General features: G+C 36.2%; 1 protein-coding gene across 9 annotated transcripts in view; it reads left to right on the top strand.

Moving 5' to 3' along the window:
* Lrguk (leucine rich repeats and guanylate kinase domain containing) overlaps positions 1-16,839 on the top strand; it is a 126,928-nt gene that overhangs the window by 15,340 nt on the left and 94,749 nt on the right. For all 9 annotated transcript variants that reach the window (XR_010044687.1, XR_010044686.1, XM_063240535.1 and 6 more), the window contains one exon: positions 2,125-2,206. Coding sequence is in view for 7 of the 9 variants with exons in the window: in XM_063240535.1 (XP_063096605.1) it covers positions 2,125-2,206 (82 nt within the window). In the remaining 2 variants the exon portion in view is untranslated. The remainder of the gene's footprint in view (positions 1-2,124; positions 2,207-16,839) is intronic.

Raw genomic sequence — 16,839 nt, 5'->3', positions numbered from 1 at the left:
GGAACTGCAAAGTCTCCAAGGTATCAAGAACTGTATTTGCAGGGCCATTTCCTTTTTGCTCTGCGGTCCTGTTCACCTCGCTCTGAGCCCCAGGGAAACTGGCCACAGTAACGTATGACCCCTCCGCATGGGAAACCTCCTTGCACTCCCTTCCAGTCGCCTCTGCCTTACCCACTCCCCAGAGACCCCACAGCCAACTGAAAACAACTTATGCTACATCTTTAAGGTTCCAGCTTCTTGGAGAATTCAGAGCAAATATGTTGGTAACTTTAGTAAAGAGTTTGCCAAGTGCAAACTGCCCTGGTGTGAGGTGTTTCAACTTTATGCAAACTCCAGAGGGACCTGAGAAGGAATGATTGAGGCTTTCTGGAGTTTTTGACACATTTTCTTGTTTAATCCTCCTGGTTAATCTGTGAGTCAGCTGGCCCATTTTACAGATGAGGACATTGAAAACCCAGAAAAATTAAGTTTCTTAGTTGACCTTTGCGGAAGTAGGAGAACTGAGATTGAACGCTATGTCTGAGAGCCCATGTCTGTACCTTTCCAGAGTCAGGTTGGACAGGCCTATGTCCCACCCTCTTGAGAAGATTTACTTTTTTTTTTTTATTTAATATATACAAGCCTTTTGCCACTACCCAGCGAGAGCATGCATTTCTTTATAAAGAGCAGGGGCTTGTGCTTGTACTCCTAGGTTTCTTACAATGCTTTTGCTCTTAAGAGGTGAGAAGTGTTCATTTGATTTGATGGTTACTTCCTGTAAGATGTGGGTTCCAGGGGGACTGAGAACAACATCACAACTCCTTTAAAATCTTTCAAGAAACCTAGCATCATAGGTATTTAGAAGGAGTGGTATTGACATAGAGCCCTGTCAGAGATACAGTTAGGTGTTGGTGGATAAGTGTCAGTTACAAGTAAGCCCATATGTTTATTTCCAGTCCACCATTATTACATAAGGAGAAAACATGAACGCTAAACTCCATTTACCTCATGTCTAGCTGCTTATTTCCCAGTGTGCATGTTATATACCTGCCATTTGTATTGTATGAATTTATGTTGACTTAACGAATTGTACATTTCTCCTGCTTCAATAGGTTGCAAACTTGTGTTTTACTTTGCGTTCTGTTGCTATATTGTAATTAAGCAGCTTTCTACTTTTGCTACTTATGTTTTTTCAATTTTTTTATTATTTATTTTTGTATTTAGAGTATTTAGCATTTAATGCATGGCTAAAACAACCTTAGTAAAGTTTTTGGGTGGAATCACAGTTTTAGAGGTCATGAAAAAGTAAGAGTAGTGTGTATAATACAAATTACTTGATAATTTTTCAGAAAATGATTTCATGGTGCCCAGAAAGTTATCAAAGCAATGATTCAAAAATTTTTTGTTTCTCTCTCCTCCTCCTCCTCCTCCTCCTCCTCCTCCTTCTCCTCCTCCTTCTCTTCCTCTTCTTCTTCTCTCCCCCGAACCCCTCCGGTCCCTCTCGATGTTGGTGCAGGGGACTGAACCCAAGACCTCATATGCCTTGCCACTGAGCTAAAGCACCAGCCCCTTCTCTAATGTTTTGACTAGGGACAACAGATGTTGCTGAAAGTTCTTTCTTTAAAACAGTCAATTTTAAGAAATGTCAAGTTGAACAGGTGTAGCTTGAGGGATGAGTAAGATCGACTATTCTGGCAGCTAGGTGACTTGGGAGAAGATGCCACGACAGGATCAGAAAAGACTCAGGCAAAGGCAGCAAGCTTTGCATAGAAACAGACTGGATACGTTTCACTGGGTATCAAAGAGCACGAAAAACATGGTGGTGACTGTGGAATGGAGATGAATGGTAAAGAAAGAGCAAGAGTTGAAAATAAATTCCAAAAGTAGAGAGAGGCTGTGGGAAGGGGAAGAGTTTAGGCTACTGGGATCTCCTGTGGGAGGGCTCACTTCCTTCATGTCCTTTAGAGTGGACAGACAACAGATGCTGGTGAGGAAATGGCCAGTGGTACGTGTGTGTTAGCCTTCGTGTTTTCTCAGTGATGAGCTCTAACTCCAAAGCCAGAGGTACCTTCTTGTTCATTTAATTGTTGTGATGAGTATGAATGAAAAATAATAAGTAAAATATTGTTCTCTTTTTCTTACCAGAAGGTGGATTTTTCCTACAACCAAATCTCTGAAATGTCTGATTTGTCAGCATACCGTGCTCTCACTCAACTAATTTTGGACAGTATCCTTTGAATGAAGAAAGGGAAAAATTTGGTTAATAGTTTAACAAAGAATGTTTTACATGAAATAGTCACAGATAGACATTGTTTTAGAAGTGTTTCATTGAAAGAGTAAGGACTGATAGTCACAAAATGAGGAAAGGTATTTTTTATTGTACCAAGGAATTAAACTATAATTCAAAGCTTGCCAAAAGCATCTTATTCCTGAAAAGCTAAGTAAGATAATCCTTTTTCTAATAAATATAGGATTATGCTTAATCTGAAACTACAGAACTTGTTTTAGTTTATTTGTTCAAATTTACTTTACCTTATATCCTATTTTATATAAACAGCATTTAAAAATCCAGCTATTTATCAAAGTGGTGATTGTACAGAATAATTTATACTGTTTTCTTTTAAAAAGCTAATATTTCTTGTTTGTTTTTTGTGGTGCTGGTGATTGAACCAGAGCTTTGGAAATGTTAGATAAGTGCTCTACACTGATCTATACCCCCAGCCTCTGTAGTATATTTAAAACATTCATTCACTTAAAAGGCAAAAACAGTTTTTGACTTACAATCCACTTTGCAAATATATTTCTTGCATTAAGTAGGCAATGATGCACACAAAACATCTGCTTTAAAGTCAGCCCCAACCAGGAGGGCATAAGGGGTTAATTAGAGACCTGTGAGTTTAATGAACTTGCCTCTCTTATTTACACCAGAGACTAATGTTCTCTGGGCAGTACAGGAGGAGGACCTTCTCTTCCTCAGTAAGTATCTTTCTAGTCTCCTGAGGATTGGGGAGGGGGGTGGTGGGCAGCATGGAGAATGAATTGATTGCCCCTGGTGCCTCATTTCAAGGATGTGGTAGCTGCTTGTTTGTCCCAAGGCTGAGATCACAGAAGGTGCATTTCCTCGAAGATATATTTTTGTAGAGAAACAATTCATTCACAGGTAATGGAGTGATAGAACCTAGTCCTACTCCCTTTCGAACGTCTGTGTGAAAATTGCATTTAGATGGAGCTCTTGTGATGAGCAGTGTTCCTGAGAGTAGCCTAGCACAGCAGTCAGATGATGATCCAACTGAAATGTCCTGGTGACAAACTAGAAGTTCACACACACTTGTGGCATCTCTCCATAGAAGCTTCATTTTGTGTGTGAAAATCATGTTTACTAACTGCAAAGAGACAGAGCTTGAGAACTCAGCAGCTATCTGGCTAAAAAGTCCCTCATCCGAAGCCATCTGAAAGAACCCAACAACAGTAGCATCACCTGAAGTTTCTTAGAAATGCAGATTCTCGGACTGCATTCCAGACCTGTGTAACTACAAAGTGTGTTTAAACAAGGTATACAGAGAATTCGAATGCATGCTAAAGCCTGAGAAGCCCTGGTCTAGGAATTAGCTGCCCCCTAAGCTCCTGCCTGTCAGAAGGGGTCTCAGCATCCAGCTCCCCTTCTTATCCTCTCTTTCAGGGTCCAGACATGGCAGCATGGAGTTTGATGTGGAAAGCTCTGTCCCCCAGAAAATCAGTCTCTCATGTGTGGACTGGAATTACCAAAGAACGTACTTTCCTAATATTCTATATTCAAAATGTTAGATACAGTTTAAAACATAAGAGCCTTAACCTCTCTATAAATTTAGCTTTCTGTGTAAAAGTATATTGTGACTCTGTAAATGTTAGGTGTCATAAAGGAATTAGGTTTATTTTATGCTGGGACTGAACCAAGAGTTGCAGTGGTGTACACTGAGCAGATGCTCTTCTGCCAAGTTACCTCCCAGCCCTGTTTATTTTTTACGTTGAGACCAGATTTCACTAAGTTGTCCAGGCTGACATCAAACTTTGATCCTCCTACCTCTGCTTCAAGTAGCTGAGGTTATAAGCATTCACCATTGTGCCTGGCTAATTTTTTTTTTTTTTTTTTGCTTGACACTGGATATAGCCATTGAGTCTTATCAATGAAGTATGAAAAGCTGTAATTACTATGCCAGCACCAACTGAAATTTAGAACATGTGTGTATAATTAGAGTGTGATATGGCACCATTCCTCAGCTGTGTCTGGAAAAAAAAAAAAAGCATAGACAAGTAGCCAAAACAAAGGACTCTGCATAGGCTATTGATAAAGTAAATTTAGATGTCTTACAGTTTTGAAAAGATTCTAGGCTTGTATTAGATATGCCTCTTTATCTTTTGTGCTCTGGTGACATATTGTATATGATGTAGGCAGTGGAGTTTTATGAATTTTTCTGGACAGCTGAAAGTAAAAAATAGCATCTGATAAGATTATAAATTAATCTTTTTGCAGAAAAAAGCACCACATTACTTTGAAAAGGCTAAAATGCTTCAAGATATAAAAAAAGGATTTAAAAACAAGTTTTATATTGAATGAAATAGACAAATTTTGAGAAAAAATTATACACCAACACATTAATTTGAAAATAGAAATCCTGAGTAGTCTTGTTACATTACTCATCACAAATTAAAATTAACTAACTTAACATGTTAAAATCTTTCTACAAAGAAGCAAAAACAAAACCCAGAAGACCTCTGCTTTTATGAACAGACCTTCTAATAATCAGTGAGGTCTTTCATTAAAAGTAGGAAGCATACTCACAGCTCATTCTGAGGAGGTTCACTGATATCTCAACAGACAAGAGCTGTAAGAGAAAGGAAAAGAATAGATTTATTTCACTCATAGTACAAGATAAACATAAAAATCCTAAAGAAAATAATAGCAGTGGAGTCTGACAGTATATTGAAAAGATGATTTATTATGAACCAGTTGGGGTCATCTCCAAATGGGTAGCTTAATATCAGAAAAACATATAAATGCCATTAACTACATTAATAATTTAAGGAAAATCAGCCAGGCGTGGTGGCTCATGCCTGTAATCCCAGCACTTGGGAGGCTGAGGCAGGAGGATTGTTGCAAGTTTGAGACCACTGGGCTGCAAAGTGAGCTCAAGACCAGGCTGAACTGCATAGCGAGACCCTCTCTCAAAAAGAAAAAAAAAATTTAAGGAAAATAAATCTTGATATCCTTAGCTAAAGGAGCTAAATAGATATATGAAATTTAATAAACTTCAGCACTGGTTTATAAGAAAACTCTTAGTAGTAGAGAATTTTCTCTATTTGGTAATGTGTACAAAAATATTTAAAAGAAACTTTATCTTAATTTGGGATGTGCTCTAAGCATTTTCCTTTGAAGTCAGGAATAAGGAAGAGAATTTCTACCATTGTTACTTGTACTTGTGGTTACTTTGGAGGTGTCAGTATCAAATCCAAGAGAAAGAAACAGAGGCACAGTCCAAGATTGGTAAAGAAGGGCCAGGGATTTAGCTCAGTGGCATAAGCACCTGTCTGACAAGTGTTTCCTGGTCTCTGGTTTAAAAAAAAAAAAAAAAAAAGACTGATAAAGAGAAAATAAAGGCCATTTTTTGCGAATGTCTTACTTAACAGCAAAAAATAAAGAGAAAAAACTTGCCCTAGAAGTAATAGGATTTTGAGAGGTCACCATTGGGGGTGAACATAACATTAATATATAGAAATCAGTCGTATTTATAGAAGAAGTAAGAGACACCATCTTTAACAACAACAAACATGGTTTTCTCTGGGGAAGGGGGAATTCTAGGGTTTGAACCAAAGGCCTTCACACTATGCTCCATATATAGAATTCATTCATTCATAGATAGGATTTTGCTAAATTGTACAGGCTGGGCTTAAATTTGTAATCCTGCCTCAGCCTCCCAGAGTGCTCGGATTACAGGTATGTACCTCCATACCCAGCTAACAAACATGAATTTTATTAAGGATCAATAAGACCTGGGGGTGATCATAATAAAACTTTATTGAAGAATATCGAAGCCTAGTTAAGGAGAAATATATCCTCTGTCCTTTGATAGCAAGATGTAAAAACTTTACAAAAAATCAGATAAGTCTAATAAACATGAAGAGATGTCAATCTCATTTGCTTTCAAAGAAATTTAACTCAAGACCATATGAGATACCGTATCATCCATTTCATTGACAGAATTTAAGGTAATTTTAAAAAAGGATCTTTTTACTTCCTTCATATGTATGAAATTTGTTCAAACACTTTAGAAAACAATTTTATATTCTCTTTTAACATTAAGTATCTAAATTCACTATGACTTAGCGTTTTAATTTCCACATGAGAGAAGTTTAGCAAACATGCACCTAGAAACTTGCATAAGAATGTTTGTAGTGTTATTGCTTATAATAGCAAAAGCTTGACACAACGCAGCCCAAATGTTCATTGATAAGAAGAAACATAAGTTATTCTATTATCACACAATAGCATGTCATGTAGTAGTGAAAATGAATGAAGTGAACCTACGTACAGCAAAAAGCATGAATCTTAATAAAAAATATAATTTAGGTATAAACCTGATGGTGAAAGGAAGAAGATAGAGCCAATTCAGCACAGTGATTATCTCTGAGAGGCAGACGTGAGGATTTAACAGAAGTGTGCAGAGGCAGATGTCAATTGTTGCCAAAGTTCTATTTGTTGTTCTGGAGTGAATAGTTTCAGGGATGTTCATTTGTATGTTTGTGTGTATTTCGGTGCGGTGCTAAAGGTTGAACCCAGGGCCTTGTGCATATTAGACTGGTGCTATTCCACTGAGCTGGCCTATGGTCCCTGCTAATCTTTAAAAAGTAAACAAAGCAGCTGGCCATGGGCCAGTATTAGACAAGTATTATGCTTACCTCAGTTCTACGTAAGAATTTTAAAATTTAAAAATTCTGAACTGATTTCTTTGAGAATAATTAATCAGATAAGAATATTGACAATGTGAAGATAGTAGATTTTAATAATACCCTAGAAGGAATTATTAACTATGAGGTATCAATTTTTTAGTTTATCTTATCAGGATGTTTTATCATTTCCTATGTGGAAAACTGATAGTTTTTTTTTCCTTTTAAGATGGAGACTAATGTTTTGTTTGATTTTATTTTAAAGAGAATAAAACAAAAGAGAACAGAACAAAGCAAAACAGAACAAAATAATGCAAGCAACACAGCACTTCATGACAAGACAACCAGATATCAGCAGTAGCTACTGTAATGTTTCTTTTCTTTGAAATAGTTGAGCATACTTTCACACACAGTGGTATCAAACATAACAGTGTAGTATAAAACCATTCAAGAGAATGAAAGTATTGTAAGACATTCAAAACCAAATAGCTGATAATGAATAATGGCTACTGTAATATCTCATTTTCCTTAAAAATTTGTTTATGCTATCACACATATTAAAATCCAATAAGATACAACATGGTAGAACCAATGGAAACAGAAGAACAAAAGCATGGTAGGACTTCAAAGCAAGATGATATTAAATCAGCCATGGCTACCATAGTGTCTTGTTTTCTTCAAAGTAGCTGTTTATACCATCACACATAATAAAATCAAACAAAACAATAAAACCATTCTAATCAATGAATGAAAATATTATAAGACTTCAAAGCAATATATGGGGAACCATGATCACCATAAAGTCTCATATACTCTTACCATTTCTTACAATAAGGAGACTATATAGTGTTTATAAATATGAGTTTGATTTATTTTACTTGTAAGTACGGTTTCAAGTTGTTTATTTATAAGTATCTCAATGTGATCATTCTTTATAGTTAAGTAATACTCCATTGCATAAAAATACCACATGTTTTTTTATCCATTCCTCAGTTGATGGGCATTTAGGTTGTTTCCAAGATCTGGCTATTACAAGTTGTGCTATTATAAACATGGGTGCACAAATATCACTGTGGTATGATGTTTTCAGTTCTTCTAGGAATATCCCAAGAAGTGGAATAGCTGGCACTTCCAATCCCAGCTTTTTTTTGGAGGAATCTCCAGATTGACGTCCACAGTGGGTGCACCAGTCTGTACTCACACCAACAGTGCAGGAGAGTTCCTTTTTCTCCACAGCCTCTCCAGCATTTGTTGTTGGTAGTTTTCTTTATCCTGGTCATTCTTTCTGGAATGAGATGGAATCTCAGTGTGGTTTTAATTTGCATTTCTCTAATGACTAATGATGCTGAACATTTTTTTCACGTATTTATTTGCCATTTTTATTTCTTCATCTGAGAGCTGTGTGTTCATCTCAGATGCCCATTTTTGCATTGGGTCTTTGAATTTCGGCGGGTCTGATTTTTTTAAATTCTTTATATGTTTTAGACAGAAGTCCTTCGTCTGAGGGACAGTTCACTAAGATTTTTTCCCCATTTGTGGGTTTTCTTTTCACAATGCTGGAGATTTCTTTCAACATGCAGAAACTCTTTAATAAGATGTGATCCCAGATGTTGATTCTGGGAAGTATTTTCCATGTGGTTTGATTGTTGTTCATGAATTCTCTACCTACCCCTATGTCTACAAGATTTTTACCTAATTTGTCTTCCAACAGATTTAGTGTTTCTGTTTTAATATTTAGATCTTTGATCCATTTAGACTTTAGTTTAGTACATGATGATAGGCATGGGTCTAGTTTTAATTTTCAGCATATGGAGAGCCAATTTTTCCAGTACCATTTATTAAAGAGACTATCTTTCTTCCAGTGGATATGTTTGGCTCCTTTATCAAAGAGAAAGGAGCTGAGTGTGCTTGTAGTTGTAGTTGTATCTTCTAAACTGTTCTATTGATATTCAGGTCTGTTTTTATTCCAGGACCATGTTGATTTTATTACGTAGCTTTGTCATATAACTTCAAGTCAGGGATTGTGATGCCTCCTGCCTTGCCTTTGCTGCTCAGAACTGTCTTTGCTAGTCTAGGTCCCTTCTGGTTCCAGATGAATTTTAGGAGTGACTTCTCTAGATCTATGAGGTGTGCTGGTGGTATTTTGATTTGGATTGCATTAAATCTGTATAAAAATTTTGGGAGAATGGCCATTTTCACAATATTATTCTTCCTATCCATGAGCAAGGGATGTCTTTCATTTTCTGAAGTCCTCTTCGATTTCTTTTTTCAGAGTATTATAATTTTTCCTGAGTCAATCTATTATTTCTTTCATTAGATTGATTCCTAAGTATTTCATTTTTAAGATGCTATTGTGGCTTCTCTTATTTCTCTCAGTGATTTTGTTGTTAGTGTTTAGGAATGCTATTGATTTTTGAGTGTTGACTTTGTATCCAGCTACATTGCTGAATTTATTATATCTAGGAGTCTTTCAATGGAGTTTTGGGGGTCTTTTATGTAGAGTATCATGTCATCTGCAAATAATGATAATTTAACTTCTTTTTTTCCTATCCCTACTCTTTTATTTCTCTGTGTTGTCTAATTGCTCTGGCTAGTATTTCCAGCACTATGTTGAATTGGAGTGGTGATAATGGACATCCTTGTCTTGTGCTTGATTTTAGGGTAAAGGTTTTCAGTTTTGGGCCATTTGGTACGATAATGGCTGTTGGTTTGTCATAGATGGCTTTAATCATATTGAGATAAAGACCATCTATTCCAATTCTCTGTAAGGCTCTTATCATGAATAAGTGTTGGACCTTATCAAAAGCTTTTTTTCTGCATTTATAGAAATGATAATGTGATTCTTATTTTTGGTTCTTGATACAGTGGATTACATTTATTGATTTACATATGTTGAACCATCCCTGCATGCCTGGGATGAATCCCACTTGGTTGTGGTGTATAATGTTCTTCATGATTTTCTACATTCTGTTTGCCAATATTTTATTGAGAATTTTTGCCTCTATGTTCATTAGGGAGTTTGGCCTGTCGTTCTCTTTAGTTGGGTCTTTCTCAGATTTTGATAATAGAGTAACATTTCTTCCAGGACTGAGTTAGAAAGAATTGCTTTCGTTTCAATTTCATTGAAGAATTTGAGGAGTGTTGGCATTAAGTCTTCTTTGAATTTCTTGTAGAATTCTGCAGTGAATCCATCTGTGTGTAGGTTCTTCTTTGTTGGTAAGCATTTAGCTACATTTTCAATTTCATTAATAGAAATTGGGTTATTCAGCAGTTTTACATCTTCTTGACCCAGCTTTGGTAGTTCATATGTTTCTAGGAATCTGTCCTTTTCTTCTGTGTTACTGAATCTATTGCGAGTAGAGGTTTTCGAAATAGGTGTTGATGATCTTCTGTTTTTCCACAGAGTCTGTAGTGACTTCACCTTTTTCATTCCTTATTCCATGAATTTGAGTTTTTTCTTTCCTTTTAAAAATAAAGTTGGCTAGGAGCTTATCAATTTTATTTATTCTTTCAAAGAATAAATTTATTTTTTATTCTTTATTATTTATTATAAATTTATTATTTATTCTTTCAACTCTTTGATTCATTGATTCTTTGGATTTTTTTTCTTAGTCTCTATTGCATTGATTTTGTCTCTGATCTTTATAATTTCCTCCCTTCTTTTGACTTTGGGCTTGACTTGCTCTTCTTTTTCTAGATGTTTGAGGTGTAGCATCAGGTTGTTTATTTGCATTCATTCTGTTTTCTTAATGTGGGAATTCACTACAATAATTTTTCCTCTGAGGACTGCTTTCATTGCATCCCACAGATTCCAGTAAGCTGTATTTGCGCTTTTGTTTGCTTGTAGATACTGTTTAATTTCTTCTTTAATTTCCTCTGTGACCCACTGATTGCTCAGGAGTGTGTTATTTAATTTCCATGTGTTTGTGGGGTTGTTGTGGTTTCTTTTATCATTAATTTCTAGTTTCATGGTGCTTTGATCCAATAACATGTGTGGGATAATTTCAGTTCTTTTGCGTTAACTTAAGTATGTTCTATGGGCTATTACATGGTCTGTTTTAGAGAATGTTCCATGTACTGCTGAAAAGAATGTATATTCTGATGTTGTTGGGTGGAATACTCTGTATATGTCTATCAAGTCTATTTGTTCACAGGTGTGATTCAGTTCTGTTATCCTTTTGCTGATTTTCTGTCTGGTTGATCTGTCCCTTTGTGTCAATGGTGTGTTAAGGACTCCTGTTATAATTGTGTTATTCCTCATTTGATTTTTCGTTTCTGTCAATACATGTTTGGTATAGCTCCCAAATTTGGTGCATATATATTTATGATTGTTATCTCTCCCTCTCGAAGTTTTCCCCTAACCAGTATGTAATGATCTTCTTTATCTCTTCTGATCATTATTGGTTTGAAGTTCACATTGTCTGCAAACAGAATAGCTACCTCCACTTTTTTTTTTGGGTTCCTGTTGCATGAAGTATTGTTTTCCATCCTTTGACTTTCAGTCTGTGAGTATCCTTTTGGGTTAGATGGGTTTCTTGTAAATAGCATATGGTTGGATGTTGTTTCTTGATCTATTCTGCCAGTCTGTTTCTTTTAATTGGTGCATTGAGACCATTTACAATGGTCATAACTGTTATATGTTTGCTGTTGACATGTTATCTTTCTGCTGTTGCGTCTGTATCTTTCCATTCTGTTTAATTGTCTGCCTTGCTTAGTGGTTTTTTCCTAAGTGTATCTAAATTGTCTTTTAGCATTCTTTGCAGGGTTGGCTTGGTGATCATGAAGTTCTTCAGCTGTTCTTTGACATGGAAGTATCTTATTTCTCCATCCATTTTGAAGGACAGTTTTGCAGGGTACATCAGTCTATGTTGCAGGGTTCACCAGTCTATTTTCCTTTAGGATCTGAAATACTTCGCTCCATGCTCTTCTTCACTTTATTGTTTGTGTTGATAAATGTGCTGTGATTCTGATAAGTTTTCTTTATATGTGATCTGTCTTTTCTCTCTAACAGCTTTTAATATTCTATTCTTATGTTGGACTTCTGGAATGTTGATTATTATATGCCTGGGTGTAGTTTTACTTTGGTTATGGGTATTTGGATTTCTATATACTTCATTGATCCATATGTCAGTTTCCATTCTCATGTTTGGGAAATTATCAGCTATTACTTCTGTAAATAGTCTCTTGATATCATTTGTGTTGTCCCCTTCTTTTTCATTTATTCTTATTAATCTTATATTGTTTTTCTTTGCATCATCTTGCAGCTGTTGAATTGTTACTTCCTGATTCCTTATTATTTTTAAAAGATCTTTCCTTTTCTGTTCACTAGCTGCAATCTTGTCTTCAAAATCTGAAATTCTATCTTCACTTTCATTGAGGAGGTTTTGCCAACTTTCAGTGGAATTTTTGATTTCCTGTATATCTCTTTGAATCTGCTTCATGCATTCTGTTTGTTTCATATATTGTTCATTCAGGGTTTCCATCTTTTTGCATTGTTCCTCTACTTTTTTAACTATGTCTTCTTCAGATGTGTTTAGCATTTCTTTCATTACATTTTTCATTTTTTCTTTTACCTGGGAGATTATTTCTGATTTGAGTTTTTTATAGCTTCCCAGAGTTTTAAAATTTATTTTAGTTGATATCATTTCAGGCATTTCAGGTGTATGGCTTATATTTTCTTCTATGTACATGGCTCCTAGGCTTGTTTAGGATGTCCTGGAGGTTTGAGATTGCATTGTGATCTTTTGTTTTGTCATTTTTCTATATTTCTGGGTTTTGAGCGATGTCCAAAGCTTCCTGCAGGCATGCTGGATATGACCTTGAGTGTGCACATCTCCCAGGACTGATTTGAGGTCGCTGGGCATGGCCTAAAATCAGGCCCACAGGGACCTCCCGTGTGTCCTCTGGTTGTCTAGGACTCTGAGCAGGGTCCTAACTGCTGGGAGCAATGGTCCAAAGCTCTTCTAAGTGTAAGTGAGCTGGAACTCACTTGGGAGGCAGCTCCCCATGGTTAATGGAGGTGGTTAGGCGTGGCCTAGTGAGGCCTGGGGGACCTCCCATGCCTCCAATGATGTTTGGATGACCTCCCGAACATCCAATGATGTTTCAGGAAGCTTGCTGAGGCTCCTAACCACTGGGAGTGATGTTCTAAAGCTTTCCTCCCAGCATGCTGGAAATCACCTCCAGCGCACTCAGTTCCAGGGGCTCAATGGAGATTGCTAGGCATGGCCTATCCAGGCCTGAGGAATCTTCTGTGCCTCTGATGGTTGTTCAGAAAGCTGGGTGGTGTCCTAACCTCTGGGGATGATTGTCCAGAGATCTCCCCAGCTGAGAGCAAGGGTGCTAGAACTCACCTCACAAGCCCTCAGCTCCTCGGGGTCAATGGAGGTGGCTATGCATGGCCTAGTCAGGCCTGCGGGATCTCCCTTGCCTCCTATGGTTGATCAGGGACAACTGATAATTGACAGTCATCCAAAATTGCAAGATGATCAACTTTGTTTAGTTAAGTATGTTTATCACTAGGTAAAAATGAAGTTTAATGTTATGTGAACACTGACTACTTATTAGAATGTATTTTAAAAATAATTCATGGAATTTGAAATCTGAACAGAACTTTAGAGACCATCTAGTGTACCTAGATGAGGAAACTGAGATTTTATGGATGAGAAGACTGAGATCTAGAGAGGGGCAACAATTTGCCCAATGTCATTGATAAATTGTCCAACTGAATCTGCTCTGAATTCCGTTGGTTCTTCTCGTGTTTCAGTTCCCTGAGTTATTATTACTTTTATCGTGAAGCCATTGAAACTATGTGCACACGTCATTCTTAGATTCACTCCTGGAGTGAAAGCCATTTTTCACGGGTGAGGTGACGTGGATCTTTCAGGATTGGTTTTGATTAAAGCCATCATTGTGGTTCTTTTTACTAGGAGAATTGTGATGGATTTCTTCCTCATTTCTCAGTGACAATTTTCTGTATACACTTGAACCATATTTTATTATTGTAAACAAGTGAATAAAAGCAATACTGAACTTGTGAATTATTCATGTCAAGCATTTGTGTACCACTATCAGCATTGCCAACCTGTAAAAACATACTGCTGGGTTTTTTTGGGGGGTGGTTTCACTCGTTGTAAAGTCGTGTTTCAGTGCCACAGAGTTTCTTCTCTCAGTTTCTGCAAGGATCTAAAATTCCACTACAAAAGATTTATTCACAGAATGGCAAAATTTTAGAGTTAGAATGCAGCATAGTGATTTTGAGTGTTCTTTAAGTCTTTTTCTCCTGATAGCCATCTTTAAAATTATATTTCAGAGGACTAACCCAGTAAGCTAACTTGCTGTAAGGGTTTACTAATTTATCAGATTATATTTCTTCTTATTAGAAACTCCCAAGACCCATAATTATAAAATAAATATGCAACAATAATATTAGGAGGTAGGATAAGTAACATTACATGAAGTTCCTTAAAATAAGAAAACAGGAGATTGGAGAAGCAAAAAGGTATCCCCATACGCAAACTACAGTCTCACAGCTCTGCATGTTGACTGTTACTCTTGCTGGCAGTCATGTATGTTGTGATTTGGAATAATTAGATAGGAAAGACTGTTGTGTACTACAAAAGACTGTTGTGTACTGCAAAGGTACATTTGTTTCTCAGTTTGCTCAGGAAGTTTATTCCAGGACCCCTAACATACCAAAATCCAGTGATAGTTATGTCTTATATACTATGACATACATAATATGTATATATTATACATATACATGTATATATTATACATATTATGTATATGACATACATAATATGTATAGTATATACATATTATGTATATGACATACATAATATGTATATATTATACATATACATATTATTTATATGACATACATAATATGTATATGTATAAATATGTATATTTATACATAATATGTATATATTCTCTTATACTTTAATTTATCCTTATATTACAGTATTTATAATACCTAATAAACAAAAAGCTATGCAAATAGTTGTTACAACGTATTTTTTAATTTAAGATTAAAAAAACACAGAAAAGAAAAACAAAAAGCAATACAGACCAACAAATGAGAAGAAACCAAATACAATAACAGTTTAGGTTTACAAAACAAGATGATAGGAATTTGACAATGGCTGTAATATTATATATTGTTACCTTTAGGAGGGTTGCTTAGATTAACAGATATAGACATGTTACAATGTATTCTTAAGGGAATAACAATAAGAAACAAGTTTGTAGAAGTTCAATACAGACACGGCTTTTAAAAATGGAATATTTTTTATCTGGTTAAATAGTTGATTAAATATGAGGATGGGAACTTATGGATGTGGAGAACCAGCTGCACTCAGCTCAAGGACCTGATTAACTTGCAGTGCCTCAAATTCCTTGAAAGTTCAAGGGTTGGGAAAGAGGAAGAGACAATTTTTCTGAAATAGCATATTTCTCAACAGGGGCATTCAGTGAGTTTCTTACCTCTGGCCCAGCACTGTAAGTGATGGCTGTGGTCACAGAGAAGCTTCTACATTCCTCCTCTCTGTGCTTAAAGTACCTGCTTCCGAAAGCATGGCTGGCTGTAGCCATCGAAGCTCAGAGGCAGCTGGGTGCATTAAGGGAGCTTACCAGGGATCGAACTCACGACCTCACATTTGCCAAGCAGGCACTTATGCTGCTAAGCTAAACCTCCAGCCATAATAAACTTTTAGTTCTTGGTATCTCTTGATACTGTCAGGATTCCTTCTAACTTCCCAATTCTTGTCTGCTTCCCATGGGACGTATCTTTGTCCAGCTGCCCACATAATCTGTTTTACTTTGATGTGATTCTGAACATCTTCATCTTGGTGGGAGTAGAGCTACTAGGATGGCACTGCTCCTGAAGAGGGGTGTGAGCACCGTTGCTTTTTCTGTGACACTGAGGCAAATGCCCAGTTGAAAAGTCTTTACAGTTTCATTTTGTTGCCAAAGATCTCCTAGTTCAAGAGTATTTTATTGCATCCATAGCTGCACGAGGCGCTTTAATCTTCTATTTTCTATACTTCATCCCTATCTTTCATTATGATAGACATCTACAAAGATCTGGTCTTTGTCCTATTTCTGGAATTATCTAAACCACCCAAAGAAAATGGAGGTAGAAAGGATAGTGTTTGTGAACATAAGTGCCTATTTGTAGGGATCTTCTGGCAAGAGCTTTATGAAAGCAGATTTGAAAAATGTGTATTAACTGCAACAGAAGTGTGCTTCTGCCTGTGGATTGATAATGTTGTAAAAAGTATTGTTTCCCTAATTTCTCTCTCAGCAAGTTTATTATAGTACAGAAACACTATTAATTTTTGAGTGTTGACTTTGTGTTCTGCTACACTATTTTGTTATTAATTGGTTATTATTTTATCATTAATTCTAGAAGTCTCTTGGTGGGGTTTTTGAGATCCTGTATACAGAGGATGATGTCATCTGTAAATAATGATAATTTAACTTCTTTCTTCCTTCCCCTATCCCTTTTGATTCTTTCTCTTGTGTAATTGCTCTAATGTTTAGAGAACTATATTGAACAGGAGCACCAAAAGTGCACATCCTTGTCTGGTTCCTGATTTTAGAGAAAAAGCTTTCAGCTTCCATTTAATAAGATGTTGGCTATTGGTTTCCTGTAGGTGGCTTTTATCATATTGAGATTTAGGGTTTTATCATGAATGGATGTTGTATTTTGTCAAAGGCTTTTTCTGCATCTATTGAGATAATCGTGTGATTTTTGTTCTTCTGTTTATGTTATATATTATGGCATTTATTGATTTGGGTATGTTAAACCATCCTTGAAATAATCTCTACTAGGTCCTGGTGTATGAACTTTTTGGTGATTTGATGCATTTTATTTATCAATATTAAGAATTTTTGCATCTGTGTTCACCAAAGAGATTGGCTTAGAATTGTTTT

Source organism: Cavia porcellus, unplaced genomic scaffold (assembly GCF_034190915.1).
Source record: "Cavia porcellus strain 051 isolate PalLab524CR breed Dunkin Hartley unplaced genomic scaffold, mCavPor4.1 scaffold_2, whole genome shotgun sequence".
Classification (NCBI taxonomy): Eukaryota; Metazoa; Chordata; class Mammalia; order Rodentia; family Caviidae; genus Cavia; species Cavia porcellus.
The sequence above is the reverse complement of the archived record's forward strand: the minus strand, read 5'-3'. Positions and strand labels throughout refer to the sequence as shown.